This window comes from Bubalus kerabau, chromosome 16 (genome assembly GCF_029407905.1).
Source record: "Bubalus kerabau isolate K-KA32 ecotype Philippines breed swamp buffalo chromosome 16, PCC_UOA_SB_1v2, whole genome shotgun sequence".
NCBI lineage: Eukaryota > Metazoa > Chordata > Mammalia > Artiodactyla > Bovidae > Bubalus > Bubalus kerabau.
In genome coordinates, this window is record NC_073639.1 from 7,374,802 (window position 1) to 7,402,011 (window position 27,210).

At 40.2% G+C, this 27,210-nt stretch overlaps 1 protein-coding gene across 1 annotated transcript in view; it reads left to right on the forward strand.

Moving 5' to 3' along the window:
• LOC129630296 (protocadherin-23-like) overlaps window positions 1–27,210 on the forward strand; it is a 200,672-nt gene that overhangs the window by 158,974 nt on the left and 14,488 nt on the right. Inside the window, exons 19-21 of the mRNA XM_055550800.1 lie at window positions 1,588–1,701; window positions 15,526–15,737; window positions 18,891–19,042. Coding sequence (XP_055406775.1) covers window positions 1,588–1,701; window positions 15,526–15,737; window positions 18,891–19,042 — 478 coding nt within the window. The remainder of the gene's footprint in view (window positions 1–1,587; window positions 1,702–15,525; window positions 15,738–18,890; window positions 19,043–27,210) is intronic.

Sequence of the window (27,210 nt, forward strand, 5' to 3'; positions counted from 1 at the left end):
ACTCTTTGTGACCCCATGGACTGTAGCCAACTGTAGGCTTCCAGGCTCCTTTCCATTAAATTCTCCAGGCAAGAAGACTGGAGTGGATTGCCATTCACCTCTCCAGGGGATCTTCCCAACCCAGGGATTAAACCTGGGTCTCCTGCATTGCAGGCAGATTCTTTACCATTTGAGCAGCCAGGGAAGGTTTGTATGTAAATTTTACCCTAATAAAGTTAATTAAATAAAATACTTAAAAATAAGACAGGAGAGGCAGTCATGAGCGAGTGACAAATGGAAGCAAGGCAAAGGTGAGCAGCAAAGGGCATAAGGTATTGTATAAATGGAGATGTCAGACTGCTGACTTGGGACCCAGATAGATTCTTGAAAATGTTTCCAGTGAAGCCGCTGTTCATCACATCAGTTGTCTTACTGCCTCTATCAGTCCTTGCTGATTTTTCTTTTATGCTGATAATCAGTCTGTTTACTAAAAACTGACATGGCTTCTTTCTTCACTAATTCCTACCCCTAAATCAGTTCCTGTCTTTCCCCTGAAGTTTTCTCTTGACTGTTTCTGCCCTAGCTTAACAATTCTTGAGTGAATCTGCATCGTGCAGTTAAGACCTTGATTACTCTCTAGTTGTGTTACTTTTACCCACAACTCTAGCACAGAGTCGGACATGACTGAAGCGACTTAGCAGCAGCAGCAGCAGCTAGTGGAAACTGGTTGAAAGATTTCTTATATTTATACTTTTGTTACCTCCTTTCCCACACCTCATGCAATGTTCAGGAAAATGTGTCAACATACGACCTTAATTGTCTCCCTCTTTTCATCCCTCCCCTCCGGTTATCCTAGGTTGTTGTTTTTTGCATGGACTAATGCAGTATTATCTTAATTGGCCTCTCTTTTCCATACTTACCCCCTTTTTTCTTGTCCAGACAGCAATCAGATTGATGCCTTTTAAAACTAAATCCAGTAATTTTGCTCACTTCCTTAAAATGCTTCTGTGTCTTCTCAGTGCACTAAGAGTAAAATCTGGTCCTGCCCACCTCATTCCTGTCTTTACCATCCACATTTCTCCTACTCACTGTGCCTCATCAAGGCAAGTCTTCTCCCAGCCCAGGGCCTCTTTACCACTGCTCTTTCTCCTAGAATCCATTTCTTCCAATCCTTTCTGTGGCTTCTCATGCTTCAAAGTTCAACTGGAATGCCATTCCTCTGAGGCCTCTGCAGAGGGGTGTTTACCTCCCCAGCAGCAGAAGTATTTTCTATCAGGTAACTTTATTTAATTCTTTGTAGGGACCTCAGCATATCCAAAATCTACCTTGATTATGTATTTCTTTAATGGTTTACTGTTCATATCCTCCCATCAGTTAATAACCAGCAGGAAGACAGAGGTCTTTTCTGTCTTGTTTGTCACTGCATCCCCCAACACCTTTCATGGGGCTTGGCTTATTGTCTATACTCAATAAGTAATTGTTGACTGAATGAATGAGTGAGAATATAATTAATAGGCAAATAATAATCACCCAGTGGTTTTTTCCTGAATTTCCTTTTCCTAAAGTTGTTTTTTGTTTTTGTTTTTGTTTTTTGCCTAATTTTTACAGGTACTTCTATTGTGACTATAAAAGCTTTTGCTCCAGACTCAATTCGGGACAGTATTAAATATTCAGTTTTTAGTGGAAATGAAGATGGAGTTTTTTCCTTGTGTTCTAAATCAGGTAACCCTTCTCTATGCTTTATTTTCTGCTCCATTTAATGTTACTAGTAAGGCATACATCTGCAAAGAAAATTCAAGATCAGAAAGGTAGAAATTGTTAGATGTAAATAATTTCAAAGGTAAACAACAATGCATTTTTATGGTAGCTGATGAGATATCAGAAAATATTTGTGTATGTGTATTCTCTAAGAATTCTATTCCTCACATTTCCAAGTTAAACAGTACCTGTCCTACCCTACCAGTTATTTGGTGATAAATTGGTTTCTACTTATAATTTACCTATCCATTTGGGAAAATTGGGAATGTAATAGGGAGAGCAGTGAGAATGGGGTTGAACTGAAAATAAGCACACATGTCTAGCCTTAGGAAATTTTCATCAGAGATTCTTCTAATTCGCCACTTAATGTCAACAGTGCAACAAAAAAGGAAAGCTGGAAAGGTTTCTATGTGGTGGTAAAGAAATTACTTCCAAATACAGCATGTATTAAATTTAGCTTTAATAAGACCATTATTGTGCCTTAAATGAATACCAATTGATTATTTGAAACATTCTTTTTTTAATCTAACAACTATGTCGTAGATATGTATCTACTGCTTCATTGTCAAACCTCAAGAAGAATGTTTTTAATAATTTCTGTATTACCGTACAACTGCCTTATTTAATCCATACTGTGTACACATGGGAAGAATTGAGAGGGGGGGTCATTTCTTAAGCAAAAGCCTTCTCCTTCAAGCTAGTGTTACAATTTTTTTATATATTCAGCCTTTGCTCAGCAACCTCTCTGATGTAGCCTGCAAGAAGTCTTCATCTCTTCACCCCATCATGTGGTTAATGAATGGTTCGGGAAGCCTATTGGCAAGAAGGCCATTTGCGAACACCACCAAACCTTTCCCCCCCAGCAGTCATTAAGTCTCTAGCAGTCTGATGTCTGAGGGTTCTAGGAAAGGAGCTGAGATTAGAACGTTTAGGGAGAAGGTAAATATGAGTTTGCACATTTTCCCAGGTCACTCAAATCCTTTTGCCCCATCACCCCTAACATGGCCCAGGCTTGGCCTTATTTTCTCTAGTCTCTCATTAAAATGAAGATAGAACACACCTAAGAGTTAGTTCAAAGTGGCCATCTACAGAAAACTCTATAGTTTTAATTAAATAGTGATTGACTTAAGTTGAAATGTATTTCAAAATTTTATTGTGTCAGACATGACTGAAGTGACTTAGCAGAAGCAGCAGCAGCAGCTATAAGCTGTTATGTTGAGAGATATACAACTATTTAATGAACAATAGTAAAATAAAAGGCCACATCTTTACCACCCCTCTCCAAATAAGAGACCTCACTGAACCTCAAGAAGCCCCTGTGTGCCCCTTCCCGCTCACAGCTGTCCTATTTCACCCCAGACATAATCGGTAAATCAGTAATCTCGATTTGGTATTGAACACTACCTTTTTTTTTTCATTATAATTTCCCCATTATGTTTGAATCCTTAAACAGTGCATTGTTTTGATTTACTTTGATTTAAACATCATAATAGAATCACATTGAATGAACTCTTCTGTGAATTGCTTTTTGCTCAAAATTTTTACTATGATGTGTAGTACAGAAGGTATTAAAGAATAGCAAAGAATGATATGTACCTGCTGCCAAGGTTACAAAATAGAACACTGTCATTATCACTCATGTTCCCTTTGGGCCATTTTTTTATTGCATCTTTTCTCTCCACTGCTCCAGGCTGATTAATGCCCAGACTTCAGGTATAATTATTCCCTTGTGAATGTACTAAATGCATTCCTACAAATAGAAATTTAGTAGAAGCATTGGTTTTGCTTTGAATTTACCTAAATGGATTAAAAAAATACCCTATGTATTTACTGATATTGGGCTTCCCAGGTGGTACTAGTGATAAAGAACCCATACACCAATGCAGGTCGACATTGAAGACGTCAGTTTGATCCCTGAATTGGGAAGATCCCCTGGAGGAGTGCATGACAACCCATTGCAGTATTCTTGCCTAAAGAATTTCATGGACAAAGGAGCCTGGCAGGATGCAGTCCATTGCATCGCACAGAATCGGACATGACTGAAGGGACTTGGCACGCATGCATACATTCTATTTTTGGTTTTTTAAATTCAGAGTTAGAATCATCCATGCTAAAGTGTGTCGCTGGCATTCTTTTATTCTTTTATTTTCTTGTATTCTATTCTTTTATCTTCATTGCTTTATGATATGCTATTGTAAATCTATATCGCAAGTTATTTATCCATCTGCTGTTGATGAGCAGTGAGGTTTTCTTGTCTGGGGATATAATGAACAGTCTCATACATGTGTCTTCTCGTGCACAAGTAAAGAGTTCTTTAAGCCCTGAAGTGTAGGCTGGACAAATACCTCAGAGGTTGCCTATGTTCAGCTGTGTAGGTGGTGCCAATTTGTGTTATGAAGTAGTTCCTCCATTGTATTCTACCAGCATCCAATGAGAGCTGTCTCAGTTGTTTACTTTCTATTGCCAGGCTGTGGGTGTGAAATATTATCCCACTGTGGTTTTAACTTACATTTTCTTTCTACTAGTGAATTTGGGCATTTTTTTTCATAGTTTATTGAGCATTTCTATTTTCTTCTATGTGAAATGCATATTGATATTTTTGTCTATTTTTCTTCAAGATTGTGTTTTTCTTTCTGAAATGTAAAGACTTTAAATATATTTTTTTATTATTCACCCTTTGGTTTTTTTACAATTTTTTTTTTTATAATTTATGGCCTAGCTTTCACTCTCTTAATGACATGTTTTGATTTTAATGTTGTTACTGGTTGGTTGCTAAGTTGTGTCCAACTCTTTCAAGACCCCAAGAACTTGTAGCCTGCCAGGCTTCTCTGTCCATGGGATTTCCCAAGAAAGAATACTAGAATGGGTTGCCATTTCCTTTTCCAGGGGATCTTCCTGACCCAGGGATTGAGCCTGTATCTCTTCCATTGGCAAGTGGATTCTTTACCACTGAGCCACCAGGGAAGATCAATTTTAGAAGGAATCAATCTTTTACTTTTTGGTTTGCCTTTTTAGTACATTGTTTAAGATATTCTCCCCTTCCTTGAGATCATGAAAATATTCTTACATTGTCTTTTTAAAATTGTATAGTCTTCCTATGTTTCATATTTTCATCTTTAGTGCATCTAGTGCATTGGTTTTTGTGTTTTATGTGAGTTATGAATAGCCTTTCTTTTTTCCTACCCTTTTTTTTCTTCCCTTTCCTTTCTTTTTTTTAAAAACCATGATTGCCTGTTATTCTAATGACAATAACCTTCTCCTGTGATCTGCAGTATCACCATGATCATATGTATATATATCATGTTTCCATGACTTTTCCATTCATTTCTTTGTCTATCCAAACACCAACACCACACTCTCTTAATTACCTTGGCTTTGTAAGTCTTCATATCACATCATATCATTGCCTCCTTCAATATTTATCCCATCCTCATGTTCTGCCTCGTTACAATATATTGGCTGTTATTGGTCATTTGCTCTAACATAAAGCATTGTATCCACTTGTTAAGTTTTACAGACACACACACACACACACACACACACACACACACCCCACATGCATGTCTACTGGGATTGTTTTTCTACAAAAAGGAAATTTATTCATGAATGTTGCAGTAATATACAGCTCATCACATCTTCATTAATGTAACCCACATAACGATGGCATGCATATTTTATTTCAGGTGAAAACTCACCCAAATTAATGAGAAAAATGTCATCAGGCCAAAACATCTTCCTTTTAAATCTTGCAAAGTTTATATAGCTATGCATTGTAGATAACAATCATCTGATAAAATTTTTCCTATTTGATGATTTTTCTTTTTTAATTGTTATAAGAATATCTAACATTAAATCTTCTCTCTTAACAAATTTTAAATGTACAAACTATAGGCACACTGTTGTGCAGCAGATCTCTAAAACATATTAATCTTGCCATAACTGAAGCTTCATTTCCCACTAAACAGCAATTCCATTTCCCCCTGCCCTGTCTCTGGTAATCACCATTCTACTCTCTGCTTCTGAGTTTTCTACTTTAGATCTGTCACATAAGTGGAATCAAGCAATATTTCTCTTTCTATGGCTGGTTTATTTCACTAAATGTAGTGTCCTCAAGCATCATCCATGTTGTTATATGGCAGGATATTATTTGTTAAGGCTGAATAATTTACCATTATAGGACTATATCATATTTTCTTTAACCATTCATCTATTGATGGATATTTAGTTTGTTGAAATTTTTATTGGAATTGTATTAACCTAAAAATTAAAGTGATTGTCTGAGAAGGCTTTATAAATAGTTCAGGAAAGAAGAGGAGCATAAAGCAAGGGAGAAAGGGAAAGATATACCCAACTGAATACAGAGTTCCACAGAATAGCAAGGAGTGATAAGAAGGCCTTTTTCAGTGAACAATGCAAAAAGAAGAAGAACACAATTGAATGGAAAGACTAGAGATTTCTTCAAGAAAACTGGAGCTATCAAGAGAACATTTCATGTAAGGATGGGCACAATAAGGACAGAATTTGTAAGGACCTAACAGAAGGAGAAGAGATTAAGAAGAACACAGGAAAATTATGCAAAGAAAGGTCTTAATGACCCAGATAACCATGACAGTGAAGCCACTCACCTAGAGCCAGACATCCTGGAGTGTGAAGTCAAGTGGACCTTAGGAAGCATTACTACAAACAAAGCTAGTGGAGGTGATGAAATTCCAGCTGAGCTATGTAAAATCCTAAAAGATGATGCTGTTTAAAGTGTTATACTCAATATGCCAGCAAATTTGGAAAACTCAGCAGTAGCCACAGAACTAGAAAATGTCAGTTTTCATTCCAATCCCATAGAGAGGCAATGCCAAAGAATGTTCAAACTACTGTACAATTGGGCTCATTTCACATGCTAGCTAGGTTATGCTCAAAATCCTTCAAACTAAGCTTCAGCAGTATGTGAACTGAGAACTGGCAGATGGACAATCTGGGTTTCAAGGAGACAGAGGGACCAGAGATCAAATTGCCAACAATCTTTGGATCATGGAGAAAGCAAGGGAGTTCCAGGAAAAAATATCTACTTTTGCTTCTTTGACTACACTAAAGGCTTTGACTATATGGATCACAGCAGACCATGGAAAATTCTTGAAGAGATGGGAATGACCAAACCGCCTTACCTGCCTCCTAAGAAACCTGTATGCAGGTCAAGAAGAAACAGTTAGAACTGGACATGGAACAATGGACATTTGAACAATGGTTCAAAATTGGGAAAGGAGCAAGACAAGGCTGTATACTGTCATGCTGTGTATTAACTTCTATGCATAGTACATCATGCAGAATGTCAGGCTGCATGAATCACAAGCTGGAATCAAGATTGCCAGGAGAAATATTAACAACCTCAGATATGCAGGTGATACCTCTGTAATGGCAGAAAGTAAAGAGTAACTAAAGAGCCTCTTGATGAGGGTGAAAAAAGAGAGTTAAAAAGCTGGCTTGAAACTCAACATTAAAAAAAAAAAGATCATGGCATCTGGTCCCATTACTTCATGACAAAAGAAAAGAAAAAGTGGAAACAGTGACAGATTTTACTTTCTTGGGCTCCAAAATCACTGCAGACAGTGACTGAAGCCATGAAATTAAAAGACAAGGATAAAAGTTATCCTTGGAAGGATAGCTATGAGAAAACTAGATCGCATGTTAAAAAGCAGACATCGCTTTGCTGACAAAGGCCTGTATAGTCAAAGTTGTGATTTTTCCAGTAGTCATGTACAGATGTGAGAGTTGGATCATAAAGAAGGGTGAGCACAAAAGAATTGATGCTTTCGAATTGTGTTGCTGTAGAATACTCTTTAGAGTCCCTTGGACTAGAAGAAGATCAAACGAGTCAATCCTAAGGAAATCATCCCTGAATATTCATTGGAAGAACTGATACTGAAGCTCCAATACTTTGGCCACCTGATGCAAAGAACCAATTTATTGGCAAAAACCCTGATACTGGGAAAGACTGAAGGCAAAAGGAAAAAGGGGTGGCAGAGGATGAGATGATCAAAACAGCATCACCGACTCAATGGACACGAATTTGTGCAAACTCCAAGAGATAATGTAGGACAAAGGAACCTGGCATGCTGCAGTCATGGGGTTGCAAAGAGCTGGACATGACTTAGTGACTGAACAACAGCAACAACATATTAGTTTGGGGAAAAATGTGTATCTTTACAGTATTATCTTCTAATTCAAGATTGATATGGAAATTCACACCATTTTTTTCTTTACTAATTTTAATAGCATTATTTTTCTGCAGCATATGTCTTGCTAAATTTAGCCTAAATATTTTATACTTTTTCTTGCTGAGGTAAATGAAATATGCCTTTTTCTGGCGGTGTAGGTTTGTTTACTTGAAATTAGCTTTTATATTTTGATTTCATGTCTAGAAAACTTGTAAACTCTTACTGATTCGGCTATTTTTCTGTACATTTGACATATACAGTCATCTGAAAATGACAATTTTCCCACGTTTGTTGGAAGTTATGTAGTTTTTTCTCTTCTTTTATTGGTTGCTGCTGCTGCTGCTGCTGCTAAGTCACTTCAGTCGTTTCCGACTCTCTGCGACCCCATAGACGGCAGCCCACCAGGCTCCCCCATCCCTGGGATTCTCCAGGCAAGAATACTGGAGTGGGTTGCCATTTCCTTTTCCAGTGCATGAAAGTGAAAAGTGAAAGTGAAGTTGCTCAGTCATGCCTGACTCTTAGAGACCGCATGGACTGCAGCCTACCAGGCTCCTCCGTCCATGGGATTTTCTAGGCAAAAGTACTGGAGTGGGGTGCCATTGCCTTCTCCGCTTTTATTGGTTAGCCTAGCTATTTTGACAAGCATAATTAAAGACTGTGTGCATGCTCAGTTGCTCAGTCATGTTCAACTCTTTGCAACCTTTGGACTGTAATCTGCCGCACCCCTCTGTCCATAGGATTTTCCAGGCAAGAATATTGGAGTGGGTTACCATTTCCTCCTCCAGAGGATCTTCCTGACCCAGGAATCAAACCTAAATCTCCTGTGTCTCCTGCATTGAAGGTGGATTCTTTACTGCTCAACCATCAGGGAAGCCCCAATTAAAGTCTAACATTAATCAATATCTTGCTTTTAAACAATACCTGAGATTTAGAATTCTTAGATAGAGTGCCTGATGAACTATGGAATGAGGTTCGTGACATTGTACAGGAGACAGGGATCAAGACCATTCCCATAGAAAAGAAATGCAAAAAAGCAAAATGGCTGTCTGGGGAGGCCTTACAAATAGCTGTGAAAAGAAGAGAAGCGAAAAGCAAAGGAGAAAAGGAAAGATATAAACATCTGAATGCAGAGTTCCTAAGAATAGCAAGAAGAGACAAGAAAGCCTTCTTCAGCAATCAATGCAAAGAAATAGAGGAAAACAACAGAATGAGAAAGACTAGGGATCTCTTCAAGAAAATCAGAGATACCAAGGGAACATTTCTTGCAAAGATGAGCTCGATAAAGGACAGAAATGGTATGGACCTAACAGAAGCAGAAGATATTAAGAAGAGATGGCAAGAATACACAGAAGAACTGTACAAAAAAGTCTTCACGACCCAGATAATCATGATGGTGTGATCACTAACCTAGAGCCACACCTCCTGGAATGTGAAGTCAAGTGGGCCTTATAAAGCATCAGTACAAACAAAGCCAGTGGAGGTGATGGAATTCCAGTTGAGCTATTCCAAATCCTGAAAGATGATGCTGTGAAAGTGCTGCACTCAATATGCCAGCAAATTTGGAAAACTCGGCAGTGGCCACAGGACTGGAAGAGGTCAGTTTTCATTCCAATCCCAAAGAAAGGCAATGCCAAAGAATGCTCAAACTACTGCACAATTGCACTCATCTCACATGCTAATAAAGTAATGCTCAAAATTCTCCAAGCCAGGCTTCAGCAATATGTGAACCGTGAACTTCCTGATGTTCAAGCTGGTTTTAGAAAAGGCAGAGGAACCAGAGATCAAATTGCCAACATCCGCTGGATCATGGAAAAAGCAAGAGAGTTCCAGAAAAACATCTGTTTCTGCTTTATTGACTGTGCCAAAGCCTTTGACTGTGTGGATCACAATAAACTGGAAATTTTTTCAAGAGATGGGAATACCAGACCACCTGACCTGCCTCTTGAGAAAGTTGTATGCAGGTCAGGAAGCAACAGTTAGAACTGGACATGGAACAACAGACTGGTTCCAAATAGGAAAAGGAGTATGTCAAGGCTGTATATTGTCACCCTGTTTATTTAACTTATATGCAGACTACATCATGAGAAATGCTGGACTGGAAGAAACACAAGCTGGAATCAAGATTGCCGGGAGAAATACCAATAACCTCAGATATGCAGATGACACCACCCTTATGGCAGAAAGTGAAGAGGAACTCAAAAACCTCTTGATGAAAGTGAAAGTGGAGAGTGAAAAAGTTGGCTTAAAGCTCAACATTCAGAAAATGAAGATCATGGCATCCAGTCCCACCACTTCATGGGAAATAGATGGGGAAACAGTGGAAACAGTGTCAGACTTTATTTTGGGGGGCTCCAAAATCACTGCAGATGGTGACTGCAGCCATGAAATTAAAAGACGCTTACTCCTTGGAAGGAAAGTTATGACCAACCTAGATAGCATATTGAAAAGCAGAGACAGTACTTTGCCAACAAAGGTTCGTCTAGTCAAGGCTATGGTTTTTCCTGTGGTCATGTATGGATGTGAGAGTTGGACTGTGAAGAAGGCTGAGTGCCAAAGAATTAATGCTTTTGAACTGTGGTGTTGGAGAAGACTCTTGAGAGTCCCTTGGACAGCAAGGAGATCCAACCAGTCCATTCTGAAAGAGATCAGCCCTGGGATTTCTTTGGAAGGAATGATGCTGAAGCTGAAACTGCAGTACTTTGGCCACCTCATGCGAAGAGTTGACTCATTGGAAAAGACTCTGATGCTGGGAGGGATTGAGGGCAGGAGGAGAAAGGGATGACAGAGGATGAGATGGCTGGATCGCATCACTGACTCGATGGATGTGAGTCTGAGTGAACTCCGGGAGTTGGTGATGGACAGGGAGGCCTGGCGTGCTGCGATTCATGGGCTCGCAAAGAGTCGGACAGGACCGAGCGACTGATCTGATCTGATCTGATCTCTGAATATTTGCTTTTGCAATTTATAAGGTTTTCTTGACCACAAATTTAGGTCTTTCAAATTAGGCATTATTAATGTTTTTAAATGGATTCACCTGCTTGTTTTCTGCTTTCTTTCCTATTAGTAAGTATTCTTTCTTACATTTCAGACTTAACTTAGAATAATTTTATTTCTACTCGAAGTACATACTTTAGTGAGAAGCTGTTGCAATGAACTTTCCCAGATTTTGTTCATTTCAAAATGTCTTTATTCAGTTCTTGTTTTTAAGAGATATTTTTGCTTGGCTCAGAATTTCAGGCTCACAGTTATTTTCTCTTTATTTAAGATATTACCCTCTGTCTTCTGGTTTCCAGTTGTATTAATAAGTCAGCTGTTGATATAAATATCATTTATTTATATCTTTCTTTGGAACTTTTGTTAGACAAATATTGGGACCATATTACTGTCTCATACATCCCTTTCCATATTTTTCATTTCTATATGCCTCTTCTCTTCAGCCTAAGGAAGTACACTTCATTTCTGTAAGTTTTCTTTAATTCTATCTCAACTTCTGGTATTTTAAATAAGTAATCTCTTGTTCCTTGCTCTTGTTTTCAACCTTCTTTTAATATATTTAATATAATATTACATATTATATGTCCAATAACTTCTGCATTTAAGTTTTTGAAAATTTATTCTGCTACCTCTGAATTTGCTGTCTGACATTCATGGTGCCCTGCTTCTCTGTGATTTTTGGGCTTGTTAACTATAGACTACACATTGTTGTGGAAATTTTTTATTTGAGGATTTTTTGATGCACTCTAATACACACACAATTTATCAAGCATTTTAGTTGCTTTTATCATGCAGGTTATTCCAATATACAGTTTATTATAACTTTGTCAAGAAATATTTCTAAGGATCTTAAATTATGATATTAAATTCATCTTTCATGCCACCTTTGCCACATAATCATTAAGGCATTTAATGTAGGTTTTACCAATGTATGTATTTTAAAACATATGCCAAAGTAGAAAACTGGTATGTATGGTAAATCAGTAAACTTGATCTCTCATGTTATATTCACTTTTCTTCAGGGTAAAAGTGTGAGAAATCATTTTATTAGTTATTGGTTTGGTAAGTGATGATTAGATGGCTCTCTGGTGAGAACTGGTTTCTGCCCAGTTGTGCCTGAGTGTGCCCTGTGCCACACTCACAAACCAAAGTTTACTTTTGCATCTAAACTTGTTGTCACTGTGACTTAAAAATATCTACTACTCACTGTTTAAACCAGAAGGAATTTTGCAGTTTGACTAACATTGTGCATGTAAATAACAAATGGTAGTTTTCATTCTATTATTTGCTGCTGCTGCTAAGTCGCTTCAGTCGAGTCCGACTCTGTGCGACCCCATAGACGGCAGCCCACCAGGCTCCCCCGTCTCTGGGGCTGTCCAGGCAAGAACACTGGAGTGGGTTGCCATTTCCTTCTCCAATGCATGAAAGTGAAAAGTGAAAGTGAAGTCGCTCAGTCGTGTCCGACTCTTAGCGACCTCATGGACTGCAGCCTACCAGGCTCCTTGCCCATGGGATTTTCCAGGCAAGAGTACTGGAATGGGTTGCCATTGCCTTCTCCATATTATTTGCTAGACTGACATAAAACAAAGTGATCAAACTTCCAGTGTTTCAAGGATGTAGCTTTAGAGGAGAGAGTTTAAAAGCTTTGGGATAACATAAATATTTATCACATTCTGCTTTGGGCGTATGCTTATGCATGTACACAGTTTGTAATTGACTGAAGTAACCCGATTATGCTATCTAGCATTGAGTATTTGAAAAATCTTAATCTCATTTTGATGTGTACATTATAACCTGGATAAAAGCTATGTGTGTCCATATATTAGAAGAAAAGTATTGCTGCAATTTTCTTCTCAAGTTATTAAATATATAACTGGCCGACTAACATGTAAGAATGAGCAAAAAGTTGATATTTGTGAGCCTCTTACTCAAAAGAAAGCATGGACTTCTGCCCCTACTATTAGACGGAACCCAGTAGTACTTTCATCTCCTTGGTGACAGTAGGTCCTGGATATCTCTAGGAAAAGCATACATCAGTCATGCGAGGCAGATTGGGTGTCTGTAGGTATGCGTGCCTTGGATCATCTCACAGACTGGTTATTGTCTTTCCTATTTGCACAACTTGCACAGCATGTGTCAATTATTATGCCAAAAATAAAAACCAAGCAAGGAAAGCATTAGAACTACAGATTCATTCCAAGTGCAAAATTCCAATTATCAAGCCTAAACACAGCCCTTTTATTTAAAAAAAAAAAAAAAAAAAAATCCCTACTTTGGTCTGCACTATGATTGGCACACTTTCTACTAAGTGACACTGCAATTAAGTGTTGTGTTTCAATTTTATTTTTCTTCACTAATAGTAACAGAACACGATAGCAGGCTGAACGCCCTGTTTGGTGGAGACAGAGTTCCAGATGAGAGCCTTGAACCAACGTCAACTGGGGCCCCTCTCTCATTTGGAGGTGTGGCTCAGCCCTTGTTCCACAGAGACTTCTGAAAGCTATCTTCTTTCATTACCAGCTCATCAAAAAATGCATCTTAATAATTCTTCAGCTGCCTATCATTAAATCTACTCTGAATTTTCTATCAGGGATTTTGGTAACACCAGACTGTGGTTTGTAAAAGTAATTTAGCTTTCTAAAATTGATAACTGAATCTGATGACAATAAAAGTGAATTTGTGAATTTTAAAATTTGGTATTGTAGTTAGTTTTTCATATAGAATGTAAGTATTTTTTTTCTTAGTAATAGAATAGAAGCAATAAAATACCTCCTACAATGCTCAGTGCTAGAGTTAGACTTTTAAGAAAAGGCTATGATAACTATTTGGAGGAAGGCATGGCAACCCACTGAGATATTCTTGCCTGGAGAATCCCCATGGTCAGAGCAGCCTGGCGGGCTACAGTCCATAGGGTCGCAAAGAGTCAGACACGTCTGAAGTGAGTAAGCACGCACGAATACATGATTACCATTAGCACCCAGGTAGGTACATGATAGCTTAAAGTTTCCTTGGCCAACTCTGGTTCTCTAGGGAAACTGGATCAGATAGATTAGAACTGTGACTCTAGGCCCTATTTCCAGAAACTATACAGATTGTTTCACCAGAAGACCAAATTTGAAATAACCCATGCTATTAAATGTTCTCCTTCTAAATTCAGAGCATATGTAGGTATTAAATCTGTATCTGATGGTGGAGGGGGTGAGAGACATGGGGAGGAACTGGACTCTGTATTGTGTGACTACAAAGAGATTCACACATGCACTGAGTTACTCTCACAGCAACGCTATGGGCCCATCCTTCAGAGCCCTGTTTTACAGAAGGTGAGCCTCTGCCCGACAGAACCTGAGTTACTTCTTACAGGTCACAAGCTTAGTAGTGGGGAAGCCAGGTACTCTACCCAAGTAAAGTATCCGGGGCTAGGATTTGTGCTTGGTTTCCGGTGTCTCAAACGTCAAATCAGTACCCATTCTAGCAAATTCCATTTGATGGAACTTCTGACAGCGAGAGCTGAGTAAATCATGACAGTGGAGTAATAATAACAATAAATTCAGTAATAAATGTAATTGTAAAGGGGAAGAAATAAAACAGAGTAGAAACTTGAGAAGGAAATTATGTCAGGGGAGGAAGTTTCTTAATCCAGGGGAAAACCTGTGGAGGGCATAACCCCCCAAGGCACAGTTTCCCTAACCTGGTTCTACTTGTTGCCTGGGGGTAGAACAGATATTATTAGGTGCATCTGTGTGCCAGATCCTGAGCTGGGCATTGGGGAGAGGGTGGTGTAAGAGGTAACCGTGCTCACCTTGGTGAATCTTGGTGAACCAAGGGGAGTAATTCAGCAGAAACAGGTGAACAAAGGCTCTGCAGGCACTTTGGGAGAGTATGTTAGAGACAGATATGGTGATGGTGATGGCTGGAAAGAGGATCCACAGAAGTGGGGACAATCCCAGATGGATGGAAAAGCCTATAGGGAAATTCTAAAATGTGTGTTTGAGAAGCAGAACATGTATGAGTGTTAGCATCACAGCAGAGAGAGCAAAGGGGAGAAAGAGATGGATGAGATTTCTCAGGTGGGAGGGGCTGAAGCAGGTGGTCCTGGGGAGGCTAAAATGCTGAGCTTCATCGTAATTGTTGTGGAAGCCAACCAAGGGCTTTAAAGATAGTCACAGTGCCTTTTTAAAATTATTTAATTCAGAATGGGAACTGGATGAGTGCAGAGGCCAGTAAGTCGGCTAATGCAGGGGACAAGGTGGGAAATGCTGGTTGCTTGGAGGAGGGCAGCAGCAGGGAGAGGGTGAATCCAGAGATGTCTGACTGCAAAGACCTGGCAATGGGCTAAATACAGAGACAGAAGGATGACTTAAAACAGAGCGCTCAGATCTCAGGTGTTTCATGGTTTCTTTCCCTCCTACATGTTTGAACTGTGTAAATGTCTGCCTCTTCTCACCTTTTTCCACAATGACCCCAGACACCAGGAAAGGGGGTTCCAGCCAGTGGGAGGCATTGAAGGAGAGGAGAGCGTGTGAGCATCAAAGATAAAATCATTTTCTATTCTTTCTTTTTTTTTCCTCTCTGGAAATAAAAATAGGAGAAGTTACTGTGAAAGAACCCAAGTTTCTTGATTTTGAAGTCAGAAAAGAAGTTCAACTCATCGTTTTAGCTGAAAGTAGGGGGCATAGAGCCTACAGCAAAGTAGCGGTCTTTATCCAAGATCTGAACGATCATCCACCACACTTTGACCAAAGCGTTTACCAAGTATCAGTGTCTGAGGGCCAGTTCCACAATCATCACATTGTACAGGTAATAGAAACATGTTTTATGTGTGTGTGTGTGTGTGTGTGTGTGTGTATGAATTCTTATCAATCAGTGTACATCCAAATACCTAAAGACCTTTTCAAGGACATTAATTAAATTGTCATTGTTTCCTTGGCATATGCATTATATGATGTACTGGATGGAACCTTAGGTTGAAGGAAATCTGGAGTTTCTGAGTTCACTACCCTTGCTCCCTTCTTTTTGTGCTCAGAACCCCCTGCCAATGCAGGAGATGTAGATTTGGTTCCTGGGTAGGGAAGTTCCCCTGGAGTAGGAAATGGCAACCTACTCCAGTATCCTTGACTGGAGAATCCCATGGACAGAAGAGTCTAGACGGCTACAGTGCATAGTGGCGCAAAGAGTTGGATATAACTGAGCATCTTAGCATGCATAACATGCATGTAGCACCCACCTGCTCTTTCTAGGGACCTTGTTGGAGATTAGCAGGGAGTCTAGATGGGCACAAGAAGCAGCTCACCTTCTAAGTGTGTACGGTTTAGTGGAGAAGTCAGAAGACTAAGTATACAATATAAATTTCTAATGTGATAATAGAAAAGCATATATTGAATGTCGTGCACGCTAAGAGGAAACACAGACAGGTCCCGACATTTGCACTTGGTCTTAAAGGGTGAGCAGGCATTTCCCAAGTGGAGCTGCAGCCAGACGCGCACAGAATGAGGTACAGACACATGGGAAGGCCCGCTGGGCTTGGGACCTTCGGGTGTCTCACGTGAAAGGCACATATCCACTGTTGTCAAGCCCAGTCCCATCTCTAGAGAAAGCCCCATGGCCTGAAAGAGAGGGTCTGTTCACACGGCAGTCTTCTTGCTCAAGCTCCAAACCCACCCGCCCTTGCTAGACTCTCCCTGCTTCAGGACTGCTGCACATCTTCATCTTTCCATTCATGGTTGAACTGATGCTTTGAGTTCAAGAACCTGGGCATTAGGACACCTACAGGTTCTTGGGAATCTGCACAGGGAATGTGTATAAACCCCCTTCCTGACAGTTGGTGGCTGAGCGGGACATTCCCTTTCACCTCTATAACCCATGACCCAGCATCTCATGACTCTCTCTCTGGGGTAGATGGGGCCAGGGGTATAGGTGATCCCCTAGGTTTCCATGCACCTGGATATGCACGCAGACCTTTCTTTGATCCCTGCCTAGTCCAAATGCCATCTTCCCCTCTGAAGGTGCAGACAAGACCAGCAGAGGCTCAGCTGTCTTGGAGTTTTAGCTCTGTGCTCTTCACTTGGTCCAGGATCCCCGGGATTGCCTACATTATTTTTGCACATTTAGCCTAATTGCTCCAGGTTCCAGCATGGTCCAGAATTGTTGAGCCTTTACTCTGGCTTCAGCCAGGACTGAGATGCTTAAGAGGAAGGCAAGGAGTAAGAGCATTCTCTCTTCCGGTCTGTACCCCCAGTGATGCCTGTTCAGCTGGGATGACTGGTGCCTCCAGTGTCACGGGAGGGCCTGCCTGGTCACAGTGGACCCTCCCTCCCCGGGGCACTGGTGCTTTGCATTTTGTCACAGATGCAGACCTGGACAGAGCTAGGCCACTCATATTAAGGTGAAGGCAACTTTAAAGCTCCTGTACACCCAATAGGATTGGAGAAGGCAATGGCAACCCACTCCAGTGTTCTTGCCTGGAGAATCCCAGGGACGGGGGAGCCTCATGGGCTGCCATCTATGGGGTCGCACAGAGTCGGACACGACTGAAGCGACTTAGCAGCAGCAACACCCAATAGGGGAAACAGCCCGACCTGCCAGTGCTTCAGTAATGTAAACATTGAGAAGGCTCAGTCAAGGACGGATACAAGGGACTTTGTTCTTCATGTTTTTTAGATCATTTAATTTCAGGGAAACTATTAATAGAACTGTCATTTTCTTGTGTCCTGTTCAGATGAACAGGAATGTCAAAGGTTCTGGAGCTCTTGCTTTTTACCCCCACACTGCCCAGTGCCCTCCTTTTGGTTGCAGCCCCACAAACTCCGTTTAGGAACTTCCCCTCCTCTGCCAGAAGCAGTCTTGGTAGGATCGTCAGTCAAGGTGGTGACCCCACCCCACCCTACTCAGTCACAGAGTGCTGTCAACTGTGTCTGTCTCATAGAGACTTTCTCTCCCTGGAATTTGAACCTTGACTGGTAGAACCCAAGATGAAGACAAGTAAGAGCTGATGCATCTTGCTGGCAACAGCTCAGAGAAGCTGTGCCCTAGAGATATCCCTGTTCCTATGCTTCACCTGGGCACTGTCTTCTTGCTGTGCTTCTTTCCTGGTGAAGTTGGTCACAGTGCATTTGGGTTGATGGCATCTGGAGACACTAAATGATATGTGTCCTGGGAGGCCTCCTCTCTGTAACTCTTTTAAGTCTATGACCTCGGGGACATGATGGACTCATTCTGCCTGGATGCAGGTACGTTTCTCATCCTCATGGTCTTGAGGGGAGCTGTCTGATGCTGTCTTTCTGTGCCACCTGTCTGGTGTTGTGTCTTCCTGATGAGGCCCTGGGTCACCTGAGAACTCTGGTGGCAGTGTGAAGCATAGATGACAGAGAAGGGAGTTACAAGCAAAAGCCTGCTAGGACATCAGTGTAGTGGCCCAGGAGAGAGATGACAGGAGATGGAAGCTCAGGCCAAGGCTGAGGGGCCTAGGAAATAAAAATAAACAGAAAGCAATTTATCAGTCAACTTGTTCTTACGCAAGGTCTTGAATCCACTAATAGAATTAATTTGCAATTAAAAGGTAAATCAGACTAAATAATACATCTCTGTGAAGAGTGATGCACACTTCACCATTAGTACTTTAGTTTTATCTTCAACACTAGTACTTGGATGACTCATCAAATAAATCACTAGGATCTAAATTTGCTAGCACTAAATCTGGGTTTTGTTTCATTGCACTCAAAACTTGTGGTACTCCTACTGAAATTACTTGGAAACTCTTGCATCTGTAGAATAGTCTTCTCACCCCATCATTCACTTTTATATAAAATTCAGCCATGTCTAATATTCCTTTGATCATTGTCTTTAAAATGTGTTTGATAATGTGATTCTTTCATAATGCATTGCTCTGAAAAATAGGCTTAACCCATTCTGCACTTTCAATGCTTACCTAACGGAGGAGTTGCTTCCTCACAGGTGTTTGCCACAGACCTGGACAGTGGGTCGAATGGCCTCGTTGAGTATTCCATTCTCTCTGGCAACCAAGGAAACGTGTTCCAAATGGATCCGCTGAGTGGTGTGCTAACAGCAAGTGCGATTCTGGATTACGAGTACACCAGCGCCTACAGGTTTGCTCCAAGCTCAGATCTGTTTGACCAGCTATTCTGCCTTGTTGCTTTGGGCATGACTTCCTGTTTGGTATGCTTAGGTATAAGATGTGTTTTCCCTTTGCTCCAGCTTACGATTGTCCTTGATACACTGAGAGAGTCTTAGAAAGTAGACACTATTTGCAAAAGGTGATTGGACTATAAGAATGTTAAGATTCCTTTTCATTTTAGGAGTTCATGCATTTGGGATGCCATTAGTATGACATTAAATGAGAGACATTAAAGACATTTGTGAAATGCCTCCTGAGCTATAGAGACCCTGCAAATGTTGCTTTAGTTGCTTTTAAAAACAGTGAAGACTGAATGATGTTTCTCTTTTTAATCATTTATTCATTTTTGTGTAGGAAAGTACAACCCTGTTATCAGGTCCATGTTACATGACTGTGTTCTGATAGAAATGATCATCTTAAAGGGCACATTCAAGAAGAGATATATTTTTTGCCTAGAGTTCAAAATATGCCAGACTTACACAGAAATTCTGTGAAAGAGAGAATGTGTCATAGGTCTTCTGTGATTTTTAAAAGTGGGTGTTCCCAAGTGTCTAGGCATATATACAGAGATATTTGGGAATTCACAGTTTATAAAAGAAAATGAAAAACTCTAAGGGACACAAAATATCTGTGAATGGGGGCTGCGTCAAGAATGATAACCCAGCTTTCATGGAAAACAACAAAACTGATCGTATAGAAGAGGTATATGTGCACCGATGAAGACGGAACCCTAGCATGTATGACTAGGTGAAGGAGGGGACAGGGTGCCCCACGGTGCTGTCCTGCAGGCCTTTTTGAGTGAAAACACACCCGTAAAATTGGACAACTTTAGGAAGAAAACCTAAGAAACCATAAGCCTTGTTTCTGAGGAAGTTTGTTTCTGGACTTCCTTACCATGCATTTCAGTCAGCCTTGTATTTATATGCTTTTCTGAAAGGCCGCATACACAGTGTTTCCTGCAATCTTCCCCTCACCCCCAGGGAAGTTGTTAGGCTTTTTCTCACTCACTGATGAGACAGGTGACATGCAGGTTTGCTCGGGATCACAGAACCGTTTCATCGTCGATCACGTCTTAGCACCAGGTGTCTTGATGCTGTGTTGTGCTGCATCTACCATACTGGCCACATAGCAGACTTCCTTTTGAGGGAAAAAGGAAGAATACAAGAGACCCAAGCCTCAGTATTCTCCGAAGCCAGACTACTTACATGTTATGCCAGGAAAGTGCAGTGTATTCTTATGGCTCAATGTGCTCAGTTGCTCAGTCTGTCGGTCGTATCCACTCTGCAACCCCTGGACAGCAGGCTCCTCTGTCCATGGAATTTCCCAGGCAAGAATACTGAATGGGTTGCCGTTGCCTCCTCTTGTGGTTAAACAGCAAGAACCAGTTAAAATGGGATCTGTTCCTGGGCAGACTGGATTAATATTCCTCTGAAAAACTTCCCAACTCTAAACATTTGATTAAGTATTTAGTTCTTTTTGTTTAATATATTTCAAAATATTACTTCAAAGGTATTTTAAAAGTTTAGTTTAAGGTCTTACCCTGTCTTAAGTAGTAGGATCTTTTTGAGTAATATTTTAGTGTAATCAGTTGTTATGATACTTATTATATAAACATTGAAATCAATCATATAAATAAAACCCTGCTACATTGCTTCTCTAGTAATTTTAAGCACAAACCTCTTTTTTCTCTCCATAGTTGACTGCAGGTAAATCTCAGTCTAGTTGCTACCTGAATGATTACAAATTCAGATTCAAGAGTGTCTGCCCTGTTTCAGGAACTATGTATTTCCTGATTGTAATGACTTTCTGTTACAGAGTTCTTACTCAGTGGAGTCTAATTATCAATTAAATCTAACTCCTTCCAGCTTTGTCCTATTTTCGTCATGGTTTCAGTGTTCACATCATTTAAACTGGTCACAATGTGCAAAAGCACCACTCACCAATTCCCCCATGAATTCAAGGCTGGGAGAAATAGGAACTGAGAGAAGATGAAATCTATTCCAAGAGCAAGCATCTTTTAATTTCATGCCTGCAGTCATGGTTATACAGGTGTTTACTTCAGAGCCAGGTCATATTTCATAATTATAGTTCTTTCCTTATTCTTCCCCTTATCCTCAGAGTTAATGACTATCTTTCTTTTTGCTCACCTGATTTGCTATGTCCCTGTACTTAATTCCTTGTCAATATTCCATTAGCTCTATCAGACATGCCCACTCATCTTTCTCCCCTGATATGCCTCTCATATCATGTATTCTATCAAATCTTCTGTTTCTTGGAGAACTGAGTCCTACTGTTTCCTCTCCTCCTGATCTAGCTGGGCAGTATGCCTCTCCAGTTCAGTTCAGGTCAGTTCAGTCACTCAGTTGTGTCCAACTCTTTGCGACCCCATGAAGTGCAGTACGCCACGCCTCCCTGTCCATCACCAACTCCCGGAGTTCACTCAGACTCACGTCCATCGAGGCAGTGATGCCATCCAGCCATCTCATCCTCTGTCGTCCCCTTCGCCTCCTGCCCCCAATCCCTCCCAGCATCAGAGTCTTTTCCAATGAGTCAACTCTTCGCAATAGGTAGCCAAAGTACTGGAGTTTCGGCTTTAGCATCATTACTTCCAAAGAACACCCGGGACTGATCGCCTTCAGAATGGACTGGTTGGATCTCCTTGCAGTCCAAGGGATTCTCAAGAGTCTTCTCCAACACCACAGTTCAAAAGCATCAGTTCTTCGGCACTCAGCTTTCTTCACAGTCCAACTCTCACATCCATACATGACCACAGGAAAAACTATAGCCTTGACTAGACGGACCTTTGTTGGCAAAGTAATGTCTCTGCTTTTCAATATGCTGTCTAGGTTGGTCATAACTTTCCTTCCAAGGAGTAAGCGTCTTTGAATTTCATGGCTGTAATCACCATCTGCAGTGATTTTGGAGCCCCCCAAAATAAAGTCTGACACTGTTTCCACTGTTTCCCCATCTATTTGCCATGAAGTGATAGGACCAGATGCCATGATCCTAGTTTTCTGAATATTGAGCTTTAAGCTAACTTTTTCCACTCTCCGCTTTCATTTTCATCAAGAGGCTTTTTAGTTTCTCTTCACTTTCTGCCATAAGGGTGGTGTCATCTGCAAATCTGAGGTTATTGATATTTCTCCCAGCAATCTTGATTCCAGCTTGTGCTTCTTCCAGCCCAGCGTTTCTCATGATGTACTTTGCATAGAAGTTAAATAAGCAGGGTGAATGCTGGGCCCCATGACTTGTGACTGGTTTACTGCTTTCCTATGTTAGTTTCATGCCTTGAAGATCCCGTGTCTTTCTCTTACTTTTATAGTAGTTTTGTAGGAAAAGGTGCCAAGAGAGTAAATTCTTTTAGTTCTTACACATCTGAAAACACCTTTATTCTACTTTCACATGTGATTTATGCAATGGATAATATAGAAGTTGAACATTTCTTTTAGATTTTTGAAGGCATTGTTCTTTTATTTTTTAAAACTCAGTTCTGCTATTGAGAAGTCTGATGCCATTCTAATATGTTTGATACATGATTTTTTTTTTTTTTTTTTTGCACTTTCTGTGGAGATTCTCAGGTTATTTCGTCTGCAATGTTTAGACATTTTGTGATTATGTACTTTAGTGTGGGTATTTCCTTGTACTGAGTACTTGATGTACTCTTTTAATGAGGATAAATGTTCTATTTTTTGGTATTATTTCACTGATAATTACTTCCCTTCCGTTTATTGTTTTTTTGTTTGTTTTGTTTTGTTTTGTTTACTGTACCCGGTTTCTTTTTCCTGGATCCTATTCAGTCAAGTGTTAGGCTGCCAGGATTGATCCTTTGTCACTGATACTTTATTCTCTACTTTCCATTTTCTTGTTGTGTGGGGGTTTATTTTTGTTGTTTTATTTTTCTGGGAGATTTTCTTAATTATAACCATCTAAACTTTCTTTTTTTGTTGTTTTTAGTTTAAAAATTTTTGAATATTATATATTTTATAATTTTCAACAACTCTTTCTTAATCTTTGAGCTTTTCCATAGCATCTTGTTCTTATTTATGTGTTATGATAGCTCTCCGAAGACATTAGTTGGAATTATTTTTACCTAGTCTTTTGCTCTTTCAAAATCTCTGTGTCCTCTGGATTTATTTCTTCCACTTGTCTAGTTTATCCTCTTTTATTCATGTGAGAGACTTTCTGTGAGTAAATAACCATCCTTGGTTCTAAGTGAGGCAATATCAAAGTCAGAATCTCCTGATGGATCTCATTGACCAGCATGCTTGGCTTTCAGATGAACCAGAGAAGAACTTGACTACTTTGCAGGATGACATGTAAATAGCAAAACATAGAGAGGGTTTTTCCCCTTCAGGAGGAGATTTCATTTCTTCAGGGACAGTCCCTCAATATTACTGAGTATGAACATCAGACATTGTTTTGCCTGGGAGTGAAAAGAAATTGGCAAAGGATCTTGATTGTTCTATATTTTGAATTTAATCTTTTAGGCTATTTTTAGCTCAATAGCTCACCCTGCATTTTGCCATGTTTTGAGCCTCTCCTTGGTTATGTGGGGGCAAGTCTGTTTCTCACTCATCCTTGTCTTCCTTCAAATGCGGGATGCATTTTAATCTACGCATTCCTCTGCCACCTGACTTCCCAGGTGACACAGTAGTAAAGAATCCACCTGCCAGTACAGGAGATGCAAGAGATGTGGGTTCAATCCCTGGATCAAGAAGACCACTGGAGTAACAAATGGCAACCCACTCCAGCATTGTATTCTTGCCTGGAAAATTTCATGGACAGAAGAGCCTGACAGGCTACAGTTAGTGGGGTCTCAAAGAGTCAGACATGACTCAGAGTGTGCACACACACACACACACGCACACACACACTCACACACATCTTTAACCGCTTCTCAGTCTGCTTGCATTTTTCAGACATGTGTTGAAACTTCTCACCCATTCCACTCACTAATATCTTCACCCATTTTGTTTTAGCCTTATCAACATATACCTCATTCTAAGTTCTTTTGCCATTGTTATAGCAGAGTCTCTAGAGGAATAGGAAATAAAACCTGTGTAGATATAACCAGAAGTTATAGCTCTTCCTTTCAGAGGTGTTATGAGGTTGACTGATATTTTGTTTCTCTTGGAATTACAGAAGAAACATTTACTTCTGGGAATATATTTAATAAACTGTTGAGAGAGAGTTTTGAAAAGTCCTCTATCACTATTTTAGGTATTAAGGCAATCAGAAAAGAATCTGCCTGATTGAAGTCTCATTTAAAATTTAACATGATAAAAAGCAGCTTCCCACCACTGGTAGATTAGGAGAACTATGCTCTGAACTAGAATGGGACTGTTTTTATCTGGTGAACATCATATATCATCTCTGCTGATATGCTAATCAGGGCAACAGTTTTGGAACATGGAGCCAGTTGGGCTGACAACAGCCAAGAATTTTGCAAAGCCTGCCAAAGAGCCATCACAAAAAACCTGAGGTCTCATAGAAGTTATGTGTAGAATTTCAGTGGATCTACCTCCATAATTTTTCATTTGTGCCTCAAGCCACTGAGAAACCTTTGACTTGTCCTTTTGTTTTGAAACAGAATCATATTTCTTCTATGTCAAAGAATCTTGCTTTTTAACATGACATAGGCATTATATAGAGCCCCTGAAATTGTAATACTGTGAAAATAAGAGTCTTTATGACCACAGAGGAAGAATCAACAGAGCCATAACTTTAATGTCTTTGCTGAGACTTTAGTGTGACACTGGGTAGGGGCAGGCAGCAGGGGCAGAGAACATGATGAGTCGATTATTTTTACTAAAATTTTTCCGTATGTACCTGACTTACATTCATGCTAACAAAACAGACTTTCAACAGGGAATTATTTCTAGGCTCTTAAAGTGTGAAATTTAAGTAGTTGTTCTAATGGTGGCCCAACTTCAGTAGTATACAAGGCAGCCTGTATGCTTTGTGAACCATAGATAAGCAGTGATTATTTCCTACTAAGTGGAATTTAAACCAACAAAAAGTTGATGCTTTTTTCAGTTCAGTTCAGTCACTCAGTCGTGTCCGACCCTTTGTGACCCCGTGAACCACAGCACACCAGGCCTACCTGTCCATCAACAATTCCCGGAGTTCACCCAAACCCATGTCCATTGAATCGGTGATGCCATCCTACCATCTCATCCTCTGTTGTCCCCTTCTCATCTTGCCTTCAATCTTTCCCAGCATCAGGGTCTTTTGAAATGAGTCAGCTCTTTGCATTAGGTGGCCAAAGTATTGGAGTTTCAGCTTCAACATCAGTCCTACCAATGAACACCCAGGACTGATCTCCTTTAGGATGGACTGGTTGGATCTCCTTGCAGTCCAAGAACCTCTCGAAAGTCTTCTTCAACACCACAGTTCAAAAGCATCAGTTCTTCGTCACTCAGGTTTCTTTATAGTCCAACTCTCACATCCATACATGACCACTGGAAAAACCATAGCCTTGACTAGATGGACCTTTGTTGACAAAGTAATGTCTCTGCTTTTCAATATGCTATCTAGGTTGGTCATAACTTTCCTTTCAAGGAGTATGCATCTTTTAATTTCATGGCTGCAGTCACCATCTGCAGTGATTTTGGAGCCCAGAAAAATAAAGTCTGACACTGTTTCCACTATTTCCCCATCTATTTCCCATGAAGTGATGGGACCAGATGCCATGATCTTGGTTTTCTGAATATTGAGCTTTAAGCCAACTTTTCACTCTCCACTTTCACTTTCATCAAGAGGCTCTTTAGTTCTTCTTCACTTTCTGCCATAAGGGTGTGTCATCTGTATATCTGAGGTTATTGATATTTCTCCTGGCAATCTTGATTCCAGCTTGTACTTCCTCCAGCCCAGCATTTCTCATGATGTACTCTGCATACAAGTTAAATAAGCAGGGTGACAATATACAGCCTTGACGTACTCCTTTTCCTATTTGGAACCAGTCTGTTGTTCCATGTCCAGTTCTAACTGCTGCTTCCTGACCTGCATACAAGTTTCTCAAGAGGCAGGTCAGGTGGTCTGATATTCCCAACTCTTTCAGAATTTTCCACAGTTTATTGTGATCCACACAGTCAAAGGCTTTGGCATAGTCAATAAAGCAGAAATAGGTGCTTTTCTAGAACTCTCTTGCTTTTTCCACGATCCAGCAGATGTTGGCAATTTGATCTCTGGTTCCTCTGCCTTTTCTAAAACCAGCTTGAACATCTGGAAGTTCATGGTTCACAAATTGCTGAAGCCTGGCTTGGAGAGTTTTGAGCATTATTTTACTAGCATGTAAGATGAGTGCAATTGTGCGGTAGTTTGAGTGTTCTTTGGCATTGCCTTTCTTTGGGATTGGAATGAAAACTGACCTTTTCCACTCCTGTGGCCACTGCTGAGTTTTCCAAATTTGCTGGTGTATGGAGTGCAGCACTTTCACAGCATCATCTTTCAGGATTTGAAAGAGCTCAACTGGAATTCACCACCACCACTAGCTTTGTTTGTATTGATGCTTCCTAAGGCCCACTTGACTTCACATTCCAGAATGTCTGGCTGTAGGTTAGTGATCACTCCATCATGATTATCTGGGTCGTGAAGATCTTTTCTTGTACAGTTCTGTGTGTTCTTGCCACTTCTTAATCTCTTGTGCTTCTTTTAGGTCCCTACCGTTTCTGTCCTTTATCATGCCCATCTTTGCATGAAATCTTCCATTGGTATCTCTAATCTATTTTACATGATTTTAAAAATTTAAGGTTGGAAGAAAAAGCACACTTATCAGGTAAGCTAAGAATGGGAAATAAAGTAGAAGTGTGACTCAGGGTGGTGAGTAGAAGTGTGTCAGGGTGGTGACAGAAAGGGAGAAGTTGAAGACACTAATAAGGTTTCTGAGTCAGCTACTGGAGAAACGAGTTGTACCGTCATCCAAGAGAGACTGAATCACTACGTGTAGATTCTCTCAGATCATGGACTTTTACCTCTACTTTACAGCCCTAGTCAATAAAGCATCTTTTGCATGTGTATTATTCATGGCAGTGCCCTCTGTTAATTCTTCAATTTTGATTGATTTGCAATTTAGATCTGAAAAAAATAATACAAAACAAACTTTTAGTGACTCTATCTTTTGTTGGTGCAGTAAAATGG